Source organism: Choristoneura fumiferana, chromosome 5, assembly GCF_025370935.1.
Source record: "Choristoneura fumiferana chromosome 5, NRCan_CFum_1, whole genome shotgun sequence".
Lineage (NCBI taxonomy): Eukaryota > Metazoa > Arthropoda > Insecta > Lepidoptera > Tortricidae > Choristoneura > Choristoneura fumiferana.
In genome coordinates this window covers 2,582,408-2,609,214 of record NC_133476.1, presented here as the reverse complement: position 1 = coordinate 2,609,214, position 26,807 = coordinate 2,582,408, and the positions used below count along the sequence as shown (strand labels likewise).

At 36.5% G+C, this 26,807-nt stretch overlaps 2 protein-coding genes across 5 annotated transcripts in view; both read right to left on the bottom strand.

Moving 5' to 3' along the window:
- The window catches only part of if (integrin subunit alpha inflated), a 186,413-nt gene that overhangs the window by 63,365 nt on the left and 96,241 nt on the right, over window positions 1–26,807 (bottom strand). For all 4 annotated transcript variants that reach the window (XM_074087518.1, XM_074087520.1, XM_074087519.1 and 1 more), the window contains exon 3: window positions 8,860–8,957. In XM_074087518.1, coding sequence (XP_073943619.1) covers window positions 8,860–8,957 — 98 coding nt within the window. The remainder of the gene's footprint in view (window positions 1–8,859; window positions 8,958–26,807) is intronic.
- Window positions 17,728–19,716, bottom strand: LOC141427917 (uncharacterized). The gene is made up of 2 exons (XM_074087524.1): window positions 18,813–19,716; window positions 17,728–18,689 (listed from the first exon to the last, which is right to left on the bottom strand). Exons 1-2 carry the CDS (start codon window positions 19,239–19,241, stop codon window positions 17,913–17,915), a joined length of 1,206 nt encoding a protein of 401 aa, XP_073943625.1. The 5' UTR covers window positions 19,242–19,716; the 3' UTR covers window positions 17,728–17,912.

Below are 26,807 nucleotides of genomic sequence, written 5' to 3'. Positions count from 1 at the left end.
TGAAAAGAAGCTAATAGAAGTCTTTGAGATGTAGAGCTGATGAATACTTTTTTTTTTTTTTTTATTCGACTGGATGGCAAACGAGCAAGTGGGTCACCTGTTGGTAAGAGATTACCACCGCCCATAGACACCTGCAACACCAGGGGGATTGCAGATGCGTTGCCAACCTAGAGGCCTAAGATGGGATACCTCAAGTGCCAGTAATTTCACCGGCTGTCTTACTCTCCACGCCGAAACACAACAATGCAAGCACTGCTATTTCACGGCAGGATTAGCGAGCAAGATGGTGGTAGCAATCCGGGCGGACCTTGCACAAGGTCCTACCACCTGCAAATATAATACTACTACTGTAATACAAAAATATATCCATGACACTTTAAGCAGTATTCACCAGCATTACCACATCTCAACACTTCTATTCGCTTCTTTTCACTCTGTTTTATGCAGTGCAGCGTATTCGATGCAATCTCAGGCTTGTTTCGGCCTCACTAGAAATTACGAAGAATCAGTCACGCACGATATAGGTAGTGCCACGAGAATTGAAGTGAATGATCACACACACAGCCACACGAAGAACTGATTGCATAAAAGGAATGAAATTAATGAGCGAATATCAAAATCTCGTTATTATTACACGACATGTTCTTGTGTGCGTGACCTTACCTCTGGTGGCACTACCTTGCGTTTCTGCAAGAAATGTGTGTTCATGCAATTCCTCCATCTCCACGCTGAAAGAACACACAAAAATCACACAGACCCAACTATGACCACCAACAGACTGCACTACACGTTTCGAACTCAACCGGAGCTCATCTACAGAGCAACACAACCGTTCACCATGCTACCAGATGTTCGCAAAGTAATCATTATTTTTCTATACTTATGCGCTGAATCTTTGTGTGGCAGCCGGGATCGAACCCGCACTGCCGCCTTAAGTGCCGTAATATTAATGTGATTTTAATTTAACTTTTTGCCCGCATCTCGTTAGCTGGCGGTAATGGAATGAAATATTTCTTTTAAAAAGCTCTTGATTTATGATTAAAAATAATTAACATAGTTGACTACTTGTTGCGTAATAAAGTCATGGTAACCCTAGTGGTTTGACCTACAACTTCTCAGCCAGAAGATCGTGAGTTCGAGCCCGGCTTGCACCTGTGAGTTCTTCGCGATTTATATGCAAAATTCCATAAAAAAGCTACCATGTGCGTTACGGTAAAGGAAAAATCGGGAGTAAACCTGCACACGCCTGTATGTGTAGGTTGTTAGGGGTCATCGGCGGTTTGTGAAACAAAATAATTGCAATTTTCATAGCAATACTTGTGACAAGAGAGGGGGGGGGGGCTGAAAATGCTCAAAACTGGTGTGACTTTATGAATGGCCCCTTCGAAGAAAATGATCTATCTATTGGTCGATTAATATTCTGTTCGCTTACCAAAGTACTTGCATTCAAATAGTCCTCAACCAGCACGACGTTATAGAAGAAGAATAGAAATGCTTAAAAAAAAAGGGACAATTGTCAACAATTGTCTTAGTTCCAAACTAAACAAAGACTGTATTGTGAACGTACTATACTACACTTAAACAAATACCTTATTTAAATGTTTCTCATATTAAACATGCAAGACTCGGGAACGTTTACATAATAATATACTAGTTTCTACTCTCTGGGAAAAAACCGAAATCCTGAGTAGAGTTATTCCTACTCAGGATTTTTCTAATATTGTAAATTATTGCCGTGGTGCCGTGGTGGCCTATTGGTTTGACCTAAGCAAGCGAGGGTTCATTCCCGGCTCGCACCTCTGAGTTTTTCGAAATTCATGTGCGAAATTACATTTGAAATTTACCACGAGCTTTGCGGTGAAGGAAAACATCGTGAGGAAACCTGCACAAACCTGCGATTCAATGGTGCGTGTGAAGTTCCCAATCCGCACTGGGCCCGCGTGGGAACTATGGCCCAAGCCCCCTTGTTCTGAGAGGAGGCCTGTGCCCAGCAGTGGGACGTATATAGGCTGGGATGATGATGTAATTTATTTTATTAGATGAATATAATAGAAACAAGTTATGTTTCGGTCTTACATGGTAAAAGTGAATGAATAATACCGTATGTTCTCCTTGGATGTAAGTATGTATTTATCGTATCTGTGTTGATCCGTTGCCTAGTATCCATAGTACAAGCTTAGCTTAGGTCAATTGGTGCAATGTCAGGTGTCCCATGATATATATATATATTTATTTATTTAATACTGTGGTGTTTGGTAAGAGGTCAGAAATGCCCTAATCATTTACTTTCTATTCATCGTTGTTCACAGGGTAGAGACACGTTGTATGTGGCTCTACCCTCTGTTGAATAACAGACAGTGAAGCGAGCTAACAAACAGTGGGGTAGCATAGGTTGCATTGCAAAAGCTATCTCCTCACGACAACCATCCACAAAAACCTGGCTTACCTTTCTCAGAAGCCCCACTTAACATTAAAGCAGACTCATGTAATTTTCACGTCAACAATTTACTTAAAAGCGCGGTAAAATTAAAAGAAAAGACGCAAAATGCCCAAAAGTCAAACAATACGCGGGCAGACCATATCGGGCGGCCAAATCCGACGTCTTGCCTTAAGGTAGCTACTACAAAGTGAAAAATTCTAGCTTCGTATCTTGCCGTCCTGCTGACGCTCATTTTATTTAATACGAGAGTGAGATGGATGGTACGGTACAAACCTCGATTTTCGAATTTCGTAGTAGCCCCCCTGTAGCTGTCGCCGTATACGGTGCGCGGGCGCAGGCAAGAACCGAAGAATCCGCGCTGACAAATCACCGGACAATTTGTTACGTTGAAACGGTGGTACAGGGTGTGCGGAAAACTTGACAAATTTTAAGTCGTTTAGTATTGCGGCAATTAAGTAATCGCCTCACCGACTGAACATAAATCTACAGGATAAGATTTATGCTACTGTTTTTTTTAATAAATTAAGGTAAGTAAAGTTAGTTTAACTGTTGCAAATGTACCTACCTAATGTGGCGACAGTTTCATTCGGAATTCTTTTTTTGTCAAATAGTATTGTTTTGGAGAAGTTACGTATACAAATATGCTTTATAAGTAACACATAAGCTAAATATATATATTATATTACTATACAATAATATGCAGACAAAAACATCATCCATTATTAAAACGAAGGTTTAGCTCACTTGTGAAAGCATATATGTACAACTTAAACCAGCAATAAATTTATTTTCCAAGCACCATAGACAACAAAGTATACAAACCGGAGATATCGGCGCATCAGTCAGCCCAATGCCAAATAAAGAAACTGTATGCAGTCCGGGAATATATAACTAATAACATTATAGATACGGCCATTCTACGAATTGGAGATAGGTGAAAATCTTTCGGTTCCGTGTTAACTTTTTCTTCTATGGTCTGCCCAAAAAAAAAAATAGTTTCTGCATAAGTTTTTGTTACCGGCTGTTTTTTTTGTGAATTGTCCTTGTATTTTCTTTGATCCGATTTGCACATGCGCATACCAAATTTCTAGTCAGTCAGTTCGACCTCTGGGAGTGGGTGAAAATAGACCTGCAAGATTTGACTTAAATAAACTATACTTAATTTCGTTTTGTCTCAGCACTATAATACATCAATAACAACACTCATAATATCCGACAATGTAACCGAAAATACATCTACGCCCAGCCTATGTTTTCAAATAGGTACCCACTAAATAATTATTAATTTTAATCATAATTTTAGCAACAATAAGGAGTCAAAGTGCTCATTGGTACTGTAAAGACAATTAATGTTTCACAGTACTATAGTACAAATGGAAAACACCCAATTAGTTGATTGCGAAAGAGCTTTGACGCGCTATCCCTTTCTCATTTGTCTAAATAAAAAGAGACGTGTGCTCTCTTTCTTTGTCTAGCTGAATAGCTACAAACAAACGCAACGCAAATTGATAACAAAATCACTTAGAAATTATCATTCAATGAACCAAGTTCAAGATACTTCGTCGCAATAAATTATTGACTTAGATAAACGTTTAATTCCATTCTCTCTGCGCGTACGCAGACGAGTGACGCTGGATCTCGGGATTTATCGTAGGAAAATTATTTGCAATTGTAATACGACGATAGCATGGGAAACTGCGGACGGCATTTGTTTACTTAGTAAGCGTTTGTGTACGCATACAAGCTTCACGCTTGAAATGTTTGTAAGTTTGTTTGAGTCAATATTGTAAATCGAACTTCAGTTCATTGACTTCAAATTTATTAAAAGCATACCTTAATTATGTAGTTTTGATTACAATGCAAATTTGTATCGTTGACGTCTAGCAAAGAGTACATGAAAAAGCTTGTATCAAAAATAACTCTGTTTTCATAGTAATTAAAAATTACTTAATGTTTGTTTGCTTTTAAAGGATATAGCAGGATAGCCCTTGAAAAGTTTTGAGTTTGAAACTATAATATATATTTATAAGTCAAACAATTCTCCTTCTCATTATTTTTTTCGGAATAATTATTTAATTAATTAATAGGTTAGTTAATTGGGTGCCGTGATCTCCCTGGGAGCAGTAAAGGGTTAAAATTTTGTGCATAGTCCTTAAAAGATAATTAATAAAAGAATTCGTTTCAAAGTCAAAACTTTGGGGGCACTTTTTCAAGGGCTATCCTGCTATACCCTTGGTATGAAAATTTTAACGTGCCAGTCTGACTTGGCCAATTTTTCATTAACTTTCAATATCGCAATCTCATCAAGTAGACTCACGAGAATCGATTAAAATATAAATAAAAACAATGCATCAGTATGCACTGCATTGCACAATTACCGATGCAGCCTATAATAGAGGCAGTAATTTGTTATAATCGATTCCAGTAAAAACTTTATTCAATAGCTATTTTTACTAACATTGTTGGCAAGTAAAGGATGTTCCGAAAGATAATGTTAACCTTGTCACTGTATGGAATAATAATTCGAAATTAAGTACCCGTATTAAAAGGAAATAGTTAATTGTGGGGCACGCTTGTAATGATCAACAGTCGCTATAAAACTGATATTTTTCTAAACATGCTCGTAATTCGCATCCTTTGGTTACTATAATTTTAATTGACGTTTGCCATAATATTGTGTGAGATTGTACGTTTTCGGGACTTTTTTGAATGGCAACAAACATACATAATGTAGTAGATTGGGCTATTATAGCTTAACAACAATTTGAAAAAAAAAACTTTTTTGGAAATAAATAACTTTATGACAAACGAATACATCTCTATATAAAATTATGGCAACTGTTGCCAACAAACATAGCCATATGAAATTTGGGCAAGTTGTACTCGTAGATAACCGTTATACTCTAATATCAGCAACTGCTGCTCGACTAGCATTTCATAGCCAGAAGACTGAAATATAAATGGATACACCCTATACGTGGCCCATTTCAAATTCCAAACGCGTGGCCGTCTCCACAGGTAATCCTCGTGCAAATGGAACAAAATGCCTAAACAAATTGCAGCGCTGAGAGAGACCGCTTTTTGCACTAATTCGGCATTCCGAAATAAAAATTCCAACTCCTTAAATAGAAACAAAAACGTTTCCGAACGTTGTTCGCCGAACGCGTCTCGCTTTTAAAGATGGAACGCAAAAAGTGAACGCAAGAGTCGGTATTCGCGTCAAATCGACTTTTAATTTACACTTTTGTTTGCAAACATCCTGTAACTATCGTAATGGAACATAGATCGGTACCTATTAGAGCTTTTATCAAAAATAATGCCGATTTCATTTTCAACTACGATTTGCAAAAGTTTAGGGGTATGCAGGTTGAATGACAATGCTTTAGTTCCCACGCCAGCCTATTGCGCATTGGAAACTTCACACTCACTAGTAACTTTCTACAGGTCTCTTCGAGATGTTTCTCTTCACCAAAAATTTCATAATTCATTTTTTTACATCCGTACGTTCTATTATTTTTTTACATCGGTAGATACCATTCATCAATTCTTACCATTTATACCAATTATTTCGCCCTAAACCACTCGAGCACCTACATAAGTAGCTATTAAAGAGCAGACTACGTTTAAATTGCCTCGCGAATGTGTATAAAAAGCCTATTTACCCAAATCCCCGACACAGATAGCTTAATCTGTCTGTCGACAAATCGTAAACCCATGACCCAACCCCAAACCCCACGGGCGACCCCACCAGCCCCACCGGAACTGACCCAGTTCTGGAAAATGTCAAACGAAGGCCTGAATTAATGGAGCGTTTGACAGCCTTCGGGTATTTTAAGACGTGACATCATCGTGGAGCAGAAGAGGTGTAGATTGTAGATAGGTTTGATGGTGAAGTCAAAGGTTCGAACGAAGGAGCGAACGGTTTTGATCGTTTGTGATAAGCTAGCAATATAACTATTAACATGAAGCCGTGGTGGCCTAGTGGTTTGACCTATCGCCTCTCAAGCAGAGGGTCATGGGTTCAAACCCCGGCTCGCACCTCTGAGTTTTTCGAAATTCATGTGCGGAATTACATTTGATATTTACCACGAGCTTTGCGGTGAAGGAAAACATCGTGAGGAAACCTGCACAAACCTGCGAAGCAATTCAATGGTGCGTGTGAAGTTCCCAATCCGCACTGGGCCCACGTGGGAAGTTTGGCCCAAGCCCTCTTGTTCTGAGAGGAGGTCTGTGCCCAGCAGTGGGACGTATATAGGCTGAGATGGATGGATGGATAACTATTAACATGAACAACCAATTCAATTCAATTTTTGGAAATATAGCTCCATCGATACATTGATGGTTCTGCCAAAACGGATAACCGTCAAGAGCAACCATAAAGGAGTAAGTATTTGCGGTTGCTTTTGATAAAGACGTCAATACTGCGCAATAACTTACACATACCTCGTCAAACTGACCATAAACTACAGGAAAGTAGCAAAATAAAAGCAAACGTTTAAATTAAAAATTAATTTAGAAAATACACTGTTGAACAAATTCTCCCTTGTTCAGGCTCTTCGTTGCAATCAGCAATTTTGAATAACTTATAACATTAAATGGGAGGTGTGTACGAATATGTACAGAGTCGGCATGTGGTACCAAGGTTCAACAGCTACCCGTTTCAGGCATACGATATAATATTTAGATAGACTTAATTCTTAAGAAGTAAACTAAATGTAATGTTGTAGTACCAAGGCAGCTTCACACTGGCCTGCCGTAATTAAAAAAGTTTAGGTCGCGTTATCACTCAGTTAAATTTAGCCGCTGAACTTGATTGGATTGACTTGGAATTTGGTTTTGTTACGCGTTTTCGGTTTGCGCTTTAGACGACAATGCAGTTAACAAAAAAGCTTGTTATAAAAATTAGGTATTAACAAAAAAATATGACTTCAACGTATCGTCTACATAACCCAAGTAGGCAGACATATATAAATCAAGGCGAGCGGGTGCGACGGGAAGGGTGTGCCGAGACGGTTCAGCAATAGACAAGATATAGGCTTATAGGTCACTGTTACAGTGAGGTCATCAGTGACACAGGTTTATAGTGGGATAGTGTGACCTGGTTAACCCTTTCTGATAATATAACTCCTTTAATGTAATTAATTTTCTAAGTAAACGCGGATATTTTCGATTTTTAACCCCCGACGCAAAAAGAGGGGTGTTATAAGTTTGACCGATATGTGTGTCGGTGTGTCTTTCTGTGGCACCGTAGCTTTTAAACGGGTGGACCGATTTCAATGGGATTTTTTAATTTGAAAGCAGGTTTTCTAGCAATGGTTCTTAGACATGTTTTATCAAAATCGGTTCAGCCGTTTTTGAGCTATTGGACTTTGAAGTGACAAAGTCGGGGGTTTTCCAACTTCTTGTTGGTTAGGTTATTGTTCAAGTCGTATCACATGAACGTAGCGAATAAGCAAGTATGATATAGGTACATATTTTAATGTTTGAGCATAGAAATTTGAAGTGTTAAGTACTTAATTAAGTACAAAAAATTCTACCCTTAGCCTTTGACTGATAATTAATCCAGTTGGAACTTAGTTGTTAAGTTTATACAGATACCTTTCTTCTAAGTCGCTACACTGGTTACAAGGTTCGTGGTTGTTGGTTCAGATCGGTTAAAGGGGTACGTATTATAATGTATAAATTTAAAATACATATCGGTTGAAATATACAGTTGAAATACCGAAAATTGAAAAATATAATGGTTAAAATAAATATTATTCAAAATTCATAAAGCACGTTTTTCATACTGGTCGAAATACATAGGTACAATTAAAATGACTAAGTTCACAATGTATATGTTCAGAATATATACAATCAGAATATATACTTCGATTTTCGAACTTCGGAGTAGGCCCTCAGACACAACAAAAGCGTGCATAAATATCTGCTAATTTCGGCTCTATTTCTAGGGCAAATAGGACGGGTCAGATATTTTTTCACGCTCCGCTGTATCAGATATTAATGCTACCTAGCAGTCGGCCGGTACAGCACTCCGGATTTTGGAGTTGACAATAAAGAGCGTTACTTTCCGCTCTGACATTATGGCTCTCTTTTTGCGACACCACGGGAAGAGTCCATCTTAAATAAATAAATAAAATAAAACCGAATACAACATGGCTAGACCATGCATGCATGTATGACCGCACTTATTTATAAGAAAATTTGTGTTTCGTTCGTCTGGCAAAGATCAGGTTCAAAGTGACAGATGAAATAAACAAATGCAAGCTTTACTAGCGTTTATGAGGGAGTAGGCTTCAACGAGTAGGTAAGTTCAAATGTTTCGGCCCTAATAGGTATGATGCTGTGTTTCAAAAATAAGAATAAAAGTAATCATCTTGGCTTCCTATATGGGTGTATGATTTTGATGAGTAACTTACCACGATAGGCCCATTTCTGCCAGTGCTGCTCAGTGTGGCGCCGAACCACTGATCAGACTTCTGATCGATGGGGTTATGCTGTTTATCTTCATTGTTGCCTGTGTACAAAATAAATTATAATAAATAAAACCATATAGGTACACAATGCAAAAATGTGAAATCATTTTTAGTGAGCTTCTAATATTTAGACACATCTACTTGTGCCATGTTCACGAGAATTTCAACCACTTTGAAGAAACACACGTGACAGGAGAAGAGTGTCTGTACCTTTTAGACACATGAATATACTGTATGGATAAGATTCCACTGTCTTTTAACCCAAGATGATTATTTTATGTAAACCCACCAATTACAAATAAAATATTTAATTTCCCTTCAAAAGTAAAGTGAACGGTGATGCATCTCTCTCTCTCTTTAAGTGCCTCTCCAACTAGTGAAGGTTGGCAGTCAGCTCCGCATAATCTGATTCAGCCTTTTGCCAGTCTAAAAAGCTCCCCGGCGCTCGTAACTCCCGTTCATTCCCGGATATTGCGTAGCCACGATTGCGATGATGCATAGAGCGCAGCCAGCGGTATCGGCAATTTTTGAAAAAATATTAGTTTTTATTTTACAAATATACAATTTTACTCGCAAATGTGATGAAAAACATTGTATGTCGCACGAGCGGTACTAGAATTACGAACATCGACTCATTAAAGACTCTCTTCTCTTCTAATAGACTCTCGTTCGTAATTCCTTATTTACCGCCCTTAAGACACAATGTGCTATTTCTCATGTATAAAGTACAACAATCTTTTGGCATGGACACAGGTGCAAAATGTTTCCCACAATTATGTAAGGTGGACGGAATCAGTATGACGGTTTAAGAAAAATGATGACGGTAATAAGTTAATTCCAGGGCCGGAGGACTACATTTCTCAGAGGTTTCAATTTGGCAAAGGCGGAACGGAAAATGAGTGATTCTCTTCACTTGAAGCTGAGTGCGTTTCCATTAAAAGCTAAATAAGCTGTGGTTAAAGTCGGTCGAATTTTTTTAACGTTGAAACAGAAGAGTAAGAAATTGATTACGAGGAAGCTGGTTTCCACAATTCGTAAAAATGAGTATTTTGCTGCAAAATATGCCAGCTCTCCTCGTGTTTCAAATTAAACATGTTAGTAAGACTTAAAAACTAGGTTTGATTTAAAAAATCAGCCCACTGCTTTTAATTTGACTTGGATCGCCATTGCCATTTTACTAGAAAATTCTTGAGTGAATAGGTACATGCTTTTTAATGTGTTGACCGATATCAAAACAGTGGGCCAATCAACTTTTTTACCCACACTAATCTGTCCGCGACATTTTTCAAAAAATTGTAGATTTTTGTAAGTAAACATGTTTTTTCTGTAATTTAATAGATGGTGTATGATGACGTAAGTTCAACCTATTAAACCGTGAAATATCTTGTTGGAAGTACGATTTTTTGGTAACGCCAGAGACAATTTTGGCAATGCAGAAGACGCCCAAAGTGTCGGTAAAATAGTTGATTGGCCCAGGTACCATTTTAATAAATAAGTGCAAGAAAGTTTTTTCCATATAAAAAGTAAGATTTACCTCTAGCTTTTTTTAGCAGAATGATTTGCTCAATCTTAATTTATTTAATGCCAGTAATTTTTGCCCAAATTTCCATCATGTGATTCAAACTTCTAACAAACAAAGTAGGTCATAGAGCAACTATTTGAACTCGCAAAAGCATTCAAGTTACCGGCTGAAAGTTAACGAAACGTTTATATTCATTCAGGTTTTTTTTAATTCGTTAATATTTGACATTATTTTCCGTGTGGCAATGGAGCCGCGCAGTGGGCGTACCCGTGCCGTCGCATGCGCAGATTTCGGCGCAGCCTGAGAGACGGCGTTTATCAATGCTAAGTGAAAGCACCTATTACTTTTAATTATTTCTCGACACGTTGACTGGATAATAAAGGGCTTTCAGTCGGTTTAATCGTGTAGTCGGCTTTTCACTATTTTATTATTTTTTTAACAAAAACTTTTTGTTCAGCTATTTTGAATAGAATTTGACAAGCACTTTTTCCGAAATAACCAAATCTTTGGACATTTTACCTACTTGGAGTTAAACGTTTTAGACAAACAATTTGAAAACATCGCACGCTCTATAAAATGTAACTATTCTCAACAGGGTGGCCATATCGCATTCAAAACAGGGACAGTCCGCATAGATATTGTCAAGCGTGTAACGCCGCTAATGACCGGTGTACGGGCAGACCCTAGCCCCCTCCCCCCTCACCCCTCCGGCCTAATCACGGGCGGGTTAGGCTTTTAAAGTGATTACGGACAGTCGGCGACATAATGATTATATTTTAATAAGTGATAAGCTGCAACTATGATGCATGAATATCTGACTGTAATTTCAATTACATGTTATTCATTCATAAATTCTTAATTAAAGACAAAATTATCAGTTGAACGTAATATTTTCGAAACCAGACTATAAAGGATAAAAAAACAATATAACACACAGCTAAAACTAGTTAAAATATACAATAATTATAATATGTAGACACTTTTTTTTGTGTAAATTGTTTCATTATCTAAACTAGCAGATATGCCACACGAAAGCATTGTTGCCAAAGTTGAAACTGAGACACTTTGCACGACGAATAATTATAACGAGCAGAAACACATTCAATATACTATCCGGGATAAGTCAAAGTTAACCCCTTTTCTCGTCAACGTTACGTCTCGCCACTACCGACTATCTCACCTTATGTTTTTATTTTGTCCGACCACATAATGGATCCATAATGGTCACAACACTTACTACCAGCTCTGGTGCGTTAGTCATGTGTAAAATATTTCTTACATAATTTTCTATCAGCATCACCTTCTTCTAAATTACTCATAAAAATGTACTCTTAAATTATTTCTCAACATGTCAGTATAGATTTTAATATTAGTCATAGTCATAAAGGTAATAAATACTTTTTATATGTGTTCTTAATGCGTTCAACAAATGCATTCTATCTTACAACATGTCGTGGTGATTGATAATAAGATATTTTTTATGAATAACTTTAAAAGCTAAAATAAAGTGATTTTTACTTCCATTCCGTTCCGTTCGCCATATATTCGTGAATTTATTCGTTATAATACATATTTACTGAAACTCGACTGTGTTTTAGAAATTCAATAATGTATTAATTTTCAGCAACTAAAATTAACTTAAAACAACAGACAAAAGTTATAACCTTTTTTGGAAACTCTTAACTGATTTAAATAAAGGGAATACTTATGACATTTGAAACATAAAAATATTCCGAATCAGACATAAGTACCTACATGCAAAAAACGTTTTACATTTGTAATTTTGACTTCTTTTTACTTTTGAACTACAGCGCCCTCTTTTGCCCACAAAATTAAGCTCATAACACTACAGTGAATTACTCAACTCTTTAAAGCTTTACCAGATAAGGAGCACTGTAATTAAAGAGCATCGCGAATACCGTAACGCCCTGTGTTTGTTTAAAAAGTTAATGGCACCAGAAACGATATTATCTTCCTTGTTGTTAATGGCTTCCCTTATATGAAGTGGCCAGTAATTATGGCACTCGTCCAGGTATGGTCAAAAATTTTTTTCCACTGGATGGCAAACGAGCAAGTGGATCTCCTGATGGTAAGAGATCACCACCGCCCATAGACACCTGCAGCACCAGGGGGATTGCAGATGCGTTGCCAACCTAGAGGTCTAAGATAGGATACCTCAAGTGCCAGTAATTTCACCGGCTGTCTTACTCTCCACACCGAAACACAACAGTGCAAGCACTGCTGCTTCACGGCAGGATTAGCGAGCAAGATGGTGGTAGCAATTCGGGCGGACCTGGCACAAGGTCCTACCACTTTCAAAATAAAAAAGTAAGAAATTTGGAGCCTGAAAAGGACTTGGAAATTAAGATACATTTACTTTTACTTAAGTTACGGGTTCACTATTTAAAAAATATATTTTTTATACCAAAAAAAGATTAGGTAGGACTTATAAAGCAGTAATTTATTCAGAGTTTTTATGTGCGCATCAAATAGAACTTAAATAGCCTAGAGATTTGAATATAATTGAAATTTCAAGGCTTTTTTCATATTTGCGGAAAATATCACCTTTAAGACGTGAAAGAAAAGGAATTTTAAAAGCTTTAAAATAAAACTGAGACATTCAATAAGTAAGATTAGAATAAATTTTAAATTATACAAAATTTTGATTTCGTATGACCTCGAGTAGTTCGCTTAATTAATGTTAATTTCGGCACAAAAACACCCTTCTGTTTGATCCACTGATCAGTACATACATCACTACTTAAAATCAAGAAATCGTAATAGGTATTAAAAAGGGAACCCATAATTTTTACTTAACTGTACAGTCGTCTGTACAAGCGAAACCGTAAACACACATAGAAATTACGGGACCCCAATTTTGAGTAATGGCAGCTATTGGCAGCGATTCGTCTTCCGAATGAAGACATAATTTTTGACAACGTCAATTTCTTAACTGTTATGGGCTGTAATTAATCCTTTTGACAGTTATCGGCCTAATGTGATTGGTCCACTACCGTGTTTGGTGAACAAATGGTTACTGCAGGGGGATTCTACAGAACTCAAAAGTAGGGGTCAGTTCGCACGAGCTTAGTCTGCACGTTTCATTGATCATTGAGAGAATAAGTCAAATGAGTAGTTACTCGTTGATGCATGAAGACCGTCGTCGTTGGACGACCAGATAGACTAGTGTTTAGATTTCGTGTTCGATCCCCGGTCAGGGTAGATATTATGTACGAAATATACGAACGTTTACTCGAGTTTTGGGTGTTTAATATGTATTTAAGTATGTATCCATCTTTATGTACGTTTATCAGTTACGTAGCTTTGCTTATTTTGGCTACGAAGGCCTGAGTCCTGCAGTGCGACTTATGATGATGGCACGTGTAAAACCGCTGGTGAAGACTACTATTTCCATAAAGATAATAAAACTTTATTACTGTAGGCAGCGGCTAGACGCATCACTTTTTCAAACATCAAAGGACGTTCAAATTACTGCATTTACGCTATTTTCAAACAAAGATCACTCTGCGTGATCGATTATTTTGAATAGCTCTAAATGTCAGCGTAAAATTCAAAGGTATTTAAAACACCCGAGTGATTAACTTCCTTGAAAGGTAATGTTTTGATTAAAAAGTCTGTAGAAACTCCCGTTGATGGTTAACAAGAACAGATTGGAACGATTATTTCTTACTCGTTTTTTTGGACGTTGAAAGACGCATGATGCTTTTAAGATAATGAAATCAGTACTTGCTTTGTATGGGATGTAATATCTTTTATCTTGTAATGTATCGGGTATGCTTTTTATTTATTTACGTATGAGATTTCCCTGATTATTTCTTCGTCGAAAATATTTTCACAGAATTAATTTAATTATAATTAATTTTGCGATGGCCAAAAGCAGCACTTTTCAAATCGTTTTTATCTTTCAACTATAAAAATGATTTTTTAATTTTTTTCGTAATATACCTACAATAAAAAAATACATTAAAAATATTTCAACAATGTAATAAAAGTGACAATAAAATTACAGATACCATCAATAATTTGTAGGTAAGCTACAAAATTACCGATGCTCCACGAAAGCACCCGAGCGTGTAATAGTAATGAAACAAATGACGGCGATCCAGACCGATGCGCACGCGCCGCCGCCCTGCGCTCTGGAATTACTACTGTTTGTAATTTATACATTCACGTTATACTTTTAAATTCAAAAACCTATTTTAATAAAATGTTATGTTTGTCCTAAAATAATCTCCCCTTTAACGTTCACGGTTGAATCTGCACGGTTGAATTAAATTTTTGTGAGTGTTAAGTGATGCATTTTGATGAGAGCCTACACGTCGTAAATTATGATTTTAAAACTTTTAAATAGCAGTAAAATTGGATAAGCATATTTTTGCATCAAATTTAATGAACACAAACTTTTAGTTAAGCTACTGGATGCAGAAGCACATAGCACATACATTTTATGACAACTTAGCGTATTTAATTTCCCATCAAACATAATACTATAGATCTTCGATTGAAATTTACGCCTAACTCATACTTTATACCTATTACGGTATAGAATTTCAATAAAAACATATCAAAGTGTACGTTCACACATGCCGTCAACCCATGACGCCGCCTGGTCACGGTACAACGCCTATTGGCGTCACACAAAGGTATGTACCATTTAAAACGCCATAGTTAAATATTCAAGGGAACACATGAATTGACTTTCTCTTTTGTTACTGTTTTATCTGACATCATTTCAAAAATTTGTACTAAACTTTTATTTTAGAACAAAGCATGGTCACCCTATCGGTATGTCATGTCATAGGCCAAGACGTCACAGTAGGGTGCACATCAACGCTATTGAAAATACACTGCACATATTTAATTATATTACCGTATGCATAATAAGATCAGTATCTGAACATAATCCAATATGGAATATGAATTATTTTGTGTTATTTAGGCTTGTTCTTATTTTTTAACTTTTATTTAACTTGCTGTATTACGGCCCAAATCTTGTTAATCGAATTTAACCCACTTCTAATGGTCGATTAACCCGGTTTATTAATTCTTTGGTTGAATAAAATCCTTAAGCCATTGATATACTTAATAAAGATCTAAATTTGTGACTAACCTTATTGGCTTCTGTGTAGAAAACGGTAATTTCGACTTACGATGACGATGATGATGAAAGCTAAGGTAGGTACCTAATGACGACACTCATTATGCTTTTTGACTTTATCATAATGGGAGTATGAATCTGGCCTCATTAACAGAGCGCCCCAAGGGTTCCCTTAATTACAACAGTAGTTATATAGGTGCGGTCCTATGAATAATTCTATAATCACCTGTGATTTATTCTACTGATTAATCAAGTCTGTTAGCGGTGATTTCAATATTAATTAGATTCAAAACATCTGTTTAATGACTGTATATCGATAAAAGATATGTAATTATTTAATCATCGTTTTTAATAGGTGCATGTTGAAAGAAATACACTAATTATTTCATATCGAAGCTATACGATGCACTATTTTATTGATATGATTAGTAAAAATAAACGTAATTTTTAAATACGTATCTTCTCCAAAAACGATTTAACAAAAAACATCTATTGAGATGATTGATTTAGCAAAGCTGCGCCGCATTAAAACCATTACACCGAACAGAAAATTCAATTCCAAAATATTTCTGTGCTTCACTTTACCATTACTTTTCGCCTCTCGGTGAAGCGAGGAACACGTATCACACTCAACCACATTTTCAAATGCCGCTAATTGACCAACACGACAATATCATCACTCTGTGTGCTCGCCACTTCATGTGCGTAAACATTTACTTTTAGACAAACAAACCTAATGTGGCAATCGTGATGTTGAATTAATTTGTTTATTATCGAATTCTCATAAATAATGTAAGTTATAAAATAATCAAAATAACTAATAATTGGTTTTATAACGGACTGGGGTCGAAATCAGGTTGTTGTTTTTGAATATTTCAGTTATCTTTGTCATATTATAAATGCGAAAATTTGTGACTGTGTTTGTTTGTTAGGTACTGCTTTGGCACACATGAATTTTTATTCTGATACTCTCTCTCGAATAACTCTGGTTTAGAGTACCCGTTCACACTTTCTTAAATTATGTCATTTATTTATTTACACACGTAATTTTTGGGAATTCTGATAGATTTTTATATTCCCATGGCAATTCTGTAAACTCACAGTATTTTTAACTGCCAAGTCTAATGATTCACGCCAGTAAAGGAGCTGGTAAAAGCTTATGAAGAAAAACAAATCGGCGAGTCCTTAAATTTGCTTCCACACAATTTTAAATAAGAATACAATCGCAGTACTATGGCCACAATTATACTAATGAAAATTGAGACAAAAATTAATGTATAAAATTAAATAAACAATACGACGTCTGTGTCAACCAATCAGAGGAGTTCAAGTACCTTCGGTACTATCAAGTTTGCTTATAGACGTATTAATCAAATATAGAACCAGTTGTGAAGATGTCAAGGGCTCACGAATAGCTGCCCAAGCGCAGTTCCTGTCGCCCGTACGATTGTTTGACTTCTAATCGACTACTTGAATGTGAGAACTAAAAAATAGTGATGTTTGCCTGTTTTGCTAGGAACAGGTTTTACTACGCTCACCGATCCTCTAGTGATATTTAAACAATTGTAATAAACTATTACTGTTCTTTTTCCGTCACTGGTGTTTTTTTAAATTCATTGTTTCATTGCAACCTAGCACTTTCTAGAATAGATAATCGTTGGAGAAGAATGGTTCTCAAATGGCAAATAATACGTATCGGAAGGCCAAGCGTCAGCAGGCCTCCCACTAGGTGGATAATGTATCACGCGAATTGTGAACAACCAGTGGATGCAAATAGTGTGAGTTGTTTTGTGCATTTTGAAGCGGAAGAATCGTTAGAAAGGCTTGTGGATTGATATTAGTGTGTCTTGTGGACAGATTTAGGGCGAAACAAATCCAATTCTCATTTATTGTACTGTAGTTGTTGTGTTGATAAGGTTGAAAATAGGTAGGTTCATAGTCAAGAACGCTGACGACTGTAGTAAGAATTCTAATTGATTTAAATTGCAAGTTTAATTAAATGCCTAATCCTGTCAGTGGCTGAAAATGATAATTATTAAATACGAGTAGCTCTCTTATGCAAATTAATGAAGTAGGTAAACTATTAATCATACTCGCGCGTCAGATCTCCAGCGCGCCGTAATGGCCGACAGGCGCTGTTTGTTGTGATCAGGTTCAGTCTGAACGGTAATAGTACATTATGATACAAGTGTGCTATGTTGGTCATTACACTCGAGTCGGTTTTTAAGCCTGAGCCGAAGGCGAAGGCTTAATGGAGACGAAAAGTGTAATGACCAATGCTCACGTGTTTCATACGACGTTTTTCAACACACTTGCGAGGAAAAGTAAATAAAAGTTCACATTTATTTAAAAACTTTAATTATTGAAACAGTTATTAAAAGTACAATTATTGAAATGATATGCTACCGCCTTATGAGGCATTTGTACTGTATGTTTAATTGTATTATTAATTATTTCATTGCTTTGTTCTTGGGTATTTGTAAATGTCGGTGATAATGCAACATTCTGAAAGGAGGTAGAAGAACATTGCGTTTCATCATTAGCAAACGTATGAAATCCCAAATCATCATTGGCATATGAGGTGGAAGGACGCGGTTCAGGGCAGAACTTCTTGGATTGTGGCTCCAAATGGATTGCTTGTGTTATTTTGGCACTTATGTCGGCTTTATTTTGGATGGAGTCCTCAATATATGACTCGGCGACATTATTAGATCGCCATCCCCCATGGCGTTTTAAAGTCAATATATCGGCTCCTGAATTAGCCAGCAATGTAGCTGAAGTCCGCCTAAAACTGTGTCCGGTGTAAGCGTCAGCCTGTGGTAAGCCTAAAAACTTGGCAATTTCTCTAGGCATCGATCCAAATTTGTTCACTCCGATAGGCTGACTCGTGCATTTGCCGTTTTGAAAATTTTGGAAGAACCGGTCAGATTTTCCTTTTGTTGAACGTAAACTTTCATATTTTTTCACTATTTCATAAAATGGTCCGTGAATAGTAAATGACCGAGGAATTTTATTTTTAGTGTTCGGAATTTTGACAAGTAGCATCTCTCCGTGATTCTCTATATCTTTTGTCGTAATGTTGTTTAATTCCTGACGCCTACAGGCACCAGTAATTCCGAATATTAATGCGACCTGAAAATAAATAAAATCATAATTAAGTTATAATAATCGTACTTAGTTCCTATTATATCAACACTCACAATACCGCCTACAAATATTATAATAATGAATACAAAACTAAATAGTGGAACTGACCTTTGTCGCTAGATATTGATTATCCGGTGCTTCTTTAATGAACTTCTCCACTTCATTAGGTGTTAAAACCTTGGATTTTCGACTGTAAAAGCCGTCTGAACGTCTTTTCAAGAATGCAGTTAGATTGGTGTACGCTTTGATGTCAATTGCATTTTTATTCTGCACGGTACTCTTCAACATAGAATATATACACCAAAGCGAACTAGGTTTATACCTCTTCGCCAGTTCACTAAAGTAAGCCATGAACACGTTTTCTGAGAAAGAGCTTGCATTTTTGCTATTTTTCCATTGAATGAAATTTGCGTAGGCTTGCATGTATTTATCTTTTGATTTTGAGGGCAAAAGACTATCACTCGCATTTTGCGCTTCAACTATGATATCTGGCGGCGTACACTCGATAAGTAATTCTTCGTTATCTAAATTCGACATTTTACAAAACAACACTAACGAAATGCAATACTGTGAATAAACTTAACAAACAGAAACCCATTTAAAAGATGGCGGCCGTAATTTTTTTTTTTCGCGCGCTCAGCGCTGCATGCGCGCGCAAGTCTGAGATAAGGGCACCGGCAAAGTAGCTAATCAGCCACATATTTATAAATTTTGAAATTGGGTATTTATAGTTAAAAATACACCGTCAAATTATAAATACCAACAAGCTAACAAGCAGTTTCATGAAATTCTTTAATTATTTATCACATTTTGAATTGAATTTTATATTTACGCAAATAACTACTTAGCTGTTTTCGAAACATTAATACTTCTTGCTAATATTTAAAAAGATATGTAATGAAAAGGCACTAGTGCGATAATGTAATGTAAAAGGCACGGCATGGGTAATATTCTGCATTATCAGTGTAAATACGCTGTAATAAGACCTACTTTACGAGCAGGTGTGTTGAAAAATTCTATATTGCTCTCGTGTCTAACATTTTTTAATGCGAAAGTAATTTGGTTAAATGACCACTGCGTCTCTAAATGAAATATTGTAAGCCCACGTCGCTTAGTGCACTGGAACAATAATGCTAACTCCTTAATTGACACCACAAACCACATAAAGCAATAACTGTTTATAAAAACCAAGAATTTGGCAGAGATACGTAACTTAAAAAAATCTTTTCTTTTTTTTATAGTAAAAATGGGTTTAAAGGGTCACATACATAATTTTTCGTTCGTTTTTCTGATCGGCTAGCCCAGTGATTCCCAAAGTGGTCCAGGTGGACCCCCAGGGGTCCACGGGAGACTTGCTGGGGTCTACGTAGGCGTGAACATAAAATGGGGGTCCATAAGATGTTAATGGGGGTCCACGAAAATTTATCTGCTTTTGATAGTAAAGAGCCAAAATGTAAGCATAGTTTTTATAAGGACCTACCTACATTGTTTTAAGTACTAACTAAGCAGATAATATTTTAATAAGGTAAGCGACTGGACAGAACTCAGAACGACACAAATTTTATTTTTTGGCGACTTAAGAATGTGGTAGAAATGTAGCAGCAGGGGTCCACCGAAACCAGTAAAATTTTTGAATGTGGTCCACGAGAAAAATAAGTTTGGGAAGTACTGGGCTAGCCTGAAGAAGCCCGTGATGTATTTCAAACTGAAAACTTTTTAAGGGAATGGCTCCTGAAGTTGCTTTTTTTTTGTCGACTTAAAAGCCACGCATTATTGATACAAATATCAAGCATTTGCACAAAAATAGGCATATACCATCGGCGACAGCATATCGGTAGGATCTACTCCGCCCATGTGTTTTTTATACTCTTTTACTACTTGAGGGCAAACTTTTTGTTTGCCGTTTTTATAATAACGCTTTATTTTCCCAACTGGTACAATGCCTGTAGAAGAGCTTACAAAAGTCACCACCTTGTTATCACACCATCTGACTATAGCTAGCTTTTGATCACTAACTACCTGTGCGTAGTTTCCACGAGGTTTTTTTTTCATCTCTTTGTCTGTGGGCAATAATTTTTCTGCACCTCTTATTCTATTACATTTTATTGTGCCTAACCCAAAGATTCCATTATGTTGTCGTAAAACAGAAGAGCTCCGGCGAGGAAAATAAGTTGTCGCAAGCCAGCTGGCTTTTGTTTTATGCTTTTGCATAAAGCGATCACAAGTGGGGCTCCAAACCCAAGAGAAGCTTCTTTTTGCGTAAATTTATAAAAACGGAATGTATCTTCTAACGGTATGTAATGTAACGGTATGTCCGTAACGGAACGCTCCTTCAAAGTAGCATTTGGATGTAGGATTTTTGTTCACACCAATTACTTTTAGTGCTAATTGTATGGTTGAATTAGAACTGATTTTAATTTTCTTTTCATACTCGTGGTTTGTTGCGATGCTGCTCATTATTACTTGAATAAGTGAATCGAATGCACAAGTTTTCTTAGTATTTAGTTTATTTTTTTCGTTATGACGGCAGTGTAGTAGCTTTTTTCTTATGTATTGATACTTGTCGTGCAGGTTTGATATGAATAGTTATATTCTTGACAATTCTATCCGTTAATACGTCATTATCCACCATCAGCCGTTCATCAACGCCTTCGCTATACGAACCCTTTAGCTCTTCAATGTCTAGCACAAATAAAGATCCTACAAGGGAAAAAAAGATATGTCTGGACAAACACATGTTTTAAAAGTCATCAAGGAAAACCCCAAAATGTATCTTGGAGTTCCTAAATCCTTCTATTGGTTCATAGATTTTCTGGCTAAGCAATGTAAGATACGCCTATTATATGTCATTATCACTTTGTTTAAACTGAAGCAAAATGATACTATTCAGAGACTTAGTCATCAGTTTCAATTAAGTCTTGTAACGATACAAGTGGTATTAAAAATTAGCATACCTCACCTGGCAACTTACCTCCAAATGCATATATACTTCCCAGAACCTCTTGCAATAAAAAAGACATTACCTTCCTATTATTTCCTGTCTTCAAGGTGAGATATGCTAATGTCCAGTGTACAATGGATTGCTTCGAGATACAGATAGAAAAACCTTCAGATCATGTAAAAACAATCAGGATCATGGTCACAGTATAAATCAGGCAATACTTTAAAGTATTTGATTGCATGTTGCCCAAATGGGTTTGTATGTTTCATTTCAAAGGGTTTTGGAGGAAGGATTTCCGACAAAGCAATAACGGGACGTAGTGGCTTTGTCGATATTCTTCCTCCAGGGGCTGTGGTTTTAGCCGATCGCGGTTTTAAGGGTATAGAGTCTCTTCTTGCGGAAAGGCACGTAAAACTTCTGCGGCGTCCAAGCGTTTCCTCAACGGAGACACCTACCAAGAAGGATGTCATCCAAACAAAGATAATTGCAAGTTTGAGGATTCACATAGAACGAGTCATACGGAGAGTCAGAGAGTTTGCGATTTTTAAAACCGCACTCGGTACCAACACACCACGTGAAATTCGCAGATGAAGCTGTTATTATAGCATGTGCTCTTGTGAATCTAAATAGTATAGTAATAAAAATTCAATAATATTAGCTTTGTTTTATTTTATAAATTTACAAATTATTTAAGTACAGATAATATAAAAAAAGTCCTGTGAAAAAATAGTAAACGTAATAAATAACAATAAATATATCACGAGTCAATAAAAAAGAGTACGCCTTATAGCGGATTGGGGTTCAATCAGTTAATTAGGCTTTATAAGCTTTAACTTTGGGTGTGTCCACAGAAAAAATATGAACGTAACTAAAAAAAAAAAAGCCTCAAAAAATTTCGCTATGCTGTTTTCAGTGAAAATCGATGGACGGATGCATTTTAAATGCACGACGAGAATATCCGCGTGCCAAATCCTAATAGTTTTTTTATAAAATTCTGAACTTCTTTCTTTCCTTTCTTTCTTTCCTTTATGAAAAAAAAAACTGGCAACTTAACCATGCAAGATATTTATTTTACGTAAATATAATATGATTAAGCGTCATGGGGGCATATTTTTCAGGGTTTACTTTTGAAATAGGGCCTCGTAATACTGACTAATTGTATTTTATCAGGCTTTCGTTTTTTTTCTCCATTAAAACTCAAAAGTGGGATTCGTGACTAACTTGGAAATATTGCTGAGGACCTGGGTTCGATTCCCAGTGCTGGTCTCTTTTCTGGTTCTTTTTAGTTACGGGCAATCTTCCTAAATTAGTCACAACTTCACAAGTCCCACTTCTGAGTTTTTAGGAGAAAAAAAAAATAAAAACGAAATTCTGAAAAAATATAATTACTCTGTACCCAAGGGTGCTTTCGCAATAGTAAAACCTAAGAAGCGTGTGCCCCACGATGCTTTATCAGACTACATTTATCGAAATAACGTATCTTTGATAATTACGACTACAGATTTGATTTAAAAAAAATGCAAAGGTCACGTCTTCTTCTTCTCAGCCTTCTTCTACCAAATTTTTGGTGTAGGCCTCCTTCAACCTCTTCCACTCCGATCTATTTGAGTCCAGTTTCAACCCGCCACCCTTTTTATATCATCTTTCCATCTCATTTGCGGTCTGCCCACTGGTCTTTTCTGTTCCCATGGTCGCCAATCCAGAACATCTCTACACCACGAATCGGTTTTTCGGGCAATATGACCCGCCCATTGCCACTTGAGCTTCGCTATCCTTCTACCAATGTCGGCGACTTTACTTTCACTTTTAAAGGTCACGTAAAGTTCATTATTTTTTTATAAAAAACTATTAGGAATTGGCACACGGGTATTCTCGTCGGTCATTTAAAATGCTCCATCGATTTTCACTGAAGCATAGGGACATTTTTTGAGGCATATGGAACACTGTGCGTTCCGACGTGAAAGACGGACAAACATACGAACACACATAGGGGAGACCGGGGTGCGACTTAACAAAATTTATATTTTCAGTTGTAGCTTCAAAACGCCTAAAAATTTTGAAATGATTTTGTGTCAAATGATGTCCAAACTATTCAATAACCATATCGTTGGTTTTAATTTGACCCAATTTCTTGGTACCTTTTTAAAAAAGTCGATTTTACTTAGGAAAGTCAGAAATTAATACTTACCCCGCGATCGGGGCTACAATTAACGGTTCCGAGGTAAAAATTAACAAAAGGGGCAACAATTAACATTGTAAGTATTTTCCTCTATAAATAAAGAAAACGCAAAATTACAATGACATTTCTTTATTAAGCAATACAATTAATATTAGACTAAAATAATATAGCACTTTGTGCCTGCAAAAGCGATATAAGTATATAGAGAAAGAAACCCAAACAAAACCTCTCTGTATAATAACAAAAATCAACAAATAACTATCTGAATGATTTCTTATTAACAGTTACTTTTAGTGTTATATTATTGAAGGCAATGTAAGTTTTCAATAATCACAATTTTAATTAAAGTACATAATTGAACCTATGTTCATATAACATTTTTTACTCGTATTATCGTCAGAAATACCCTGTTAAAATCCCTCGGGTTATTCGGGCCCACGGTGTATATCACAATTTTTAATCATATTCATCGTCTGTATCACAATTTTGGCAAATGTATGAAACAGTGTTGCCTCTGATATATCCGGACTGAGCCCACTTCTTGCACAAGATGCACTGCACCAGATGTGTCTTCATTGTATGAGACACCACAAATTATACAGAAATATTCATCTTCTGCACTGTCGCTGCTTTCTTCCAATATCCTTTTCTTTGCCTTTTCCACTTGCGATGTTTCCTTTTGTTTTCCCTTTTTAGCTGTTTTTCCTTTACCTTTTCCTTTGACCTTACCTTTATCCTTTTCTTTATTATTTTCTTTAAATAACCCCTTACCTTGCTTTTTTTTCTTTCCATCGTCTTGATTCTGCCGTTTTTTTCTTTTTAAATTTCTGTTATTTTCTATCTCTTCTAGTGCTTGTTTTTCCGGTGTGTCGGTGAGTATGGCAGATTTTCTGGTGCTTAGTCCTGCAGCTGGTCTGGTGCTTGGTTGTTAGTCCTCATGTTGTAACGTTTAAGATAAATAAATAATTAGGTACCGTGGTGAATATAGCTCAGCAGCAGCTCTTTAAAGTTAGGACAGATGGAAGGACAGACGGACGGACAGCATAGGCTTAGTAATAGGGTCCCGTTGGGCACCCTTCGGGTACGGAACCAGAAATTGAATCCAAAGGTATATACTGTTAATACTAACCCCACATATGGGGTGGGTAAGAATTAACATGTTAATACTAGCCCCGTATGTTTTGTTAATTTTAGCCTCATGGATACCTTTTCAATAAAAAAAAATGTAATTACGAAATAGTGTACATTAGCGTTAGTAAAGTTATGTAACATTATTAAGAATAAACCAAGCTACTGCGAAAAAAAAAATATTACGGCGGAATCAAATATTCAACACGTAAATCAAAAAATCGTTAAGTGAAAAAAGTTCGTTACCTGGCCAAAATAGACGCACATCACAAAACTCACTCCCACGATGCACTGAGCCTGGACTGACGAGTCTCAACCTGTAGACCGCTGTCACAGGGACAAATTTTAGGAATCACTAGTGACGTGCTGTTTATAGTTTCTTAGAAATTCGCTTGTTAATACTTACCTCTGTTAATTGACGCCCCGGCCTCCCCTACTTTCGCTTTTATAATATTAACATGGATTGCTGTATAGGTTTAAGATAGTGCATTATGTAAAATTTTTGGGTAAATTGCATTTCTCCAAAATTCCTCCGCTTTATTCAATAAATTATTAGCATATGCCGTATCAAACTCAACCCAAGTAATCAGTACATTTTTGTTTTTTTCAAAATCTGGATGAGCAATGCAAAATGCACATTTTTTAAAACCAGTGGTGAGCATTTGTAGTTGGCCTTGAGCCAAAAACTTTTCATGTATTTTGTTATTATTTATGTAGGTTTTCGTGGTTTTTGCAGAACTTGGGCATTTCACTTCTGTAATAAAATCGTTTGCTATAAAATCAGGTGAAGCACCACAAAACAAATTGATGATCTGGTACCCACATTCTTCGATTTTGACCCCCAATTTCCTTTCGATTTCCATTATTATAGGTTTTTCAAGACTTCTTGCCCCTTTTCATTGCTTTTGTGTCATACATTTTATACCCACCTAGAATTGCTCAACAAACAAAGTGGCCATCAAGGAGTGCTACCAATGACCAACTTCATAGACTTTAGAAGCTGTTACTCTGCCTTGTCGTGTAACTCTTGTCAGCTGAGACTTGGTATTAGCTTTGATTAGGGTAAGAGCAATCTGTACTCGAAACTTTTTCAGTGGTACTTTTGTCTCTGCAAGTTGTAAACAGTCACGACGGTGCAGTAACCAGCTTTTATTTAGGGCAATATCAATACTTGAGCAAATATTGACAATATACCAACGCCTAGTCTTTCATGTGGATTCGATATAATGCCGTCAGCATATCGCGACAGCTCACGTCTACTCCCCCAATATGAAGATTGTACATTTTTATAACTTTCGGGCAAGTAACGGAACTCTTTTTCTTCTGTTTCTTATCATATCTTTCTATTTAAAGTGACTGGATCTTGGTGCATAGAAAGAGCTGGCAATATGAATGCATTGATTATCTACCCACTTGGTAACTGCTAATTTTCGGTCATTATCACATACCACTTCGTAAGCTCCTCGACCCTTTTTCTCTTCATGTCTTTATCATTACTTAAAGAACAATTTCGTAATCTGTCTTTCCTAATAGTTCCTAATAATAATATACCCCATTCATTACGTAAGTAGTACAGCAATTCCAGTGATGTAATGAACCATTGTCGAAATATACTGTACATAGAGTCGGATTAGATATAGTTTTACACAATCTTAACCACCGTCTTACCTCCAACACCAAGATAATTTTCTTCCCACTCTGTAAATTGTACATCCTGAAATGAGTTCGAACCATCGTATGCAAAAAAATCGTAGACCATCCCCGAAAGTTCCAGCTCTCACCAAAAACTTAAAGCCCCATTTGTTGTGGTTTCTTGGGGTTGTATTGTTTTCGGTGGCCAGCTTTTACCCTTATA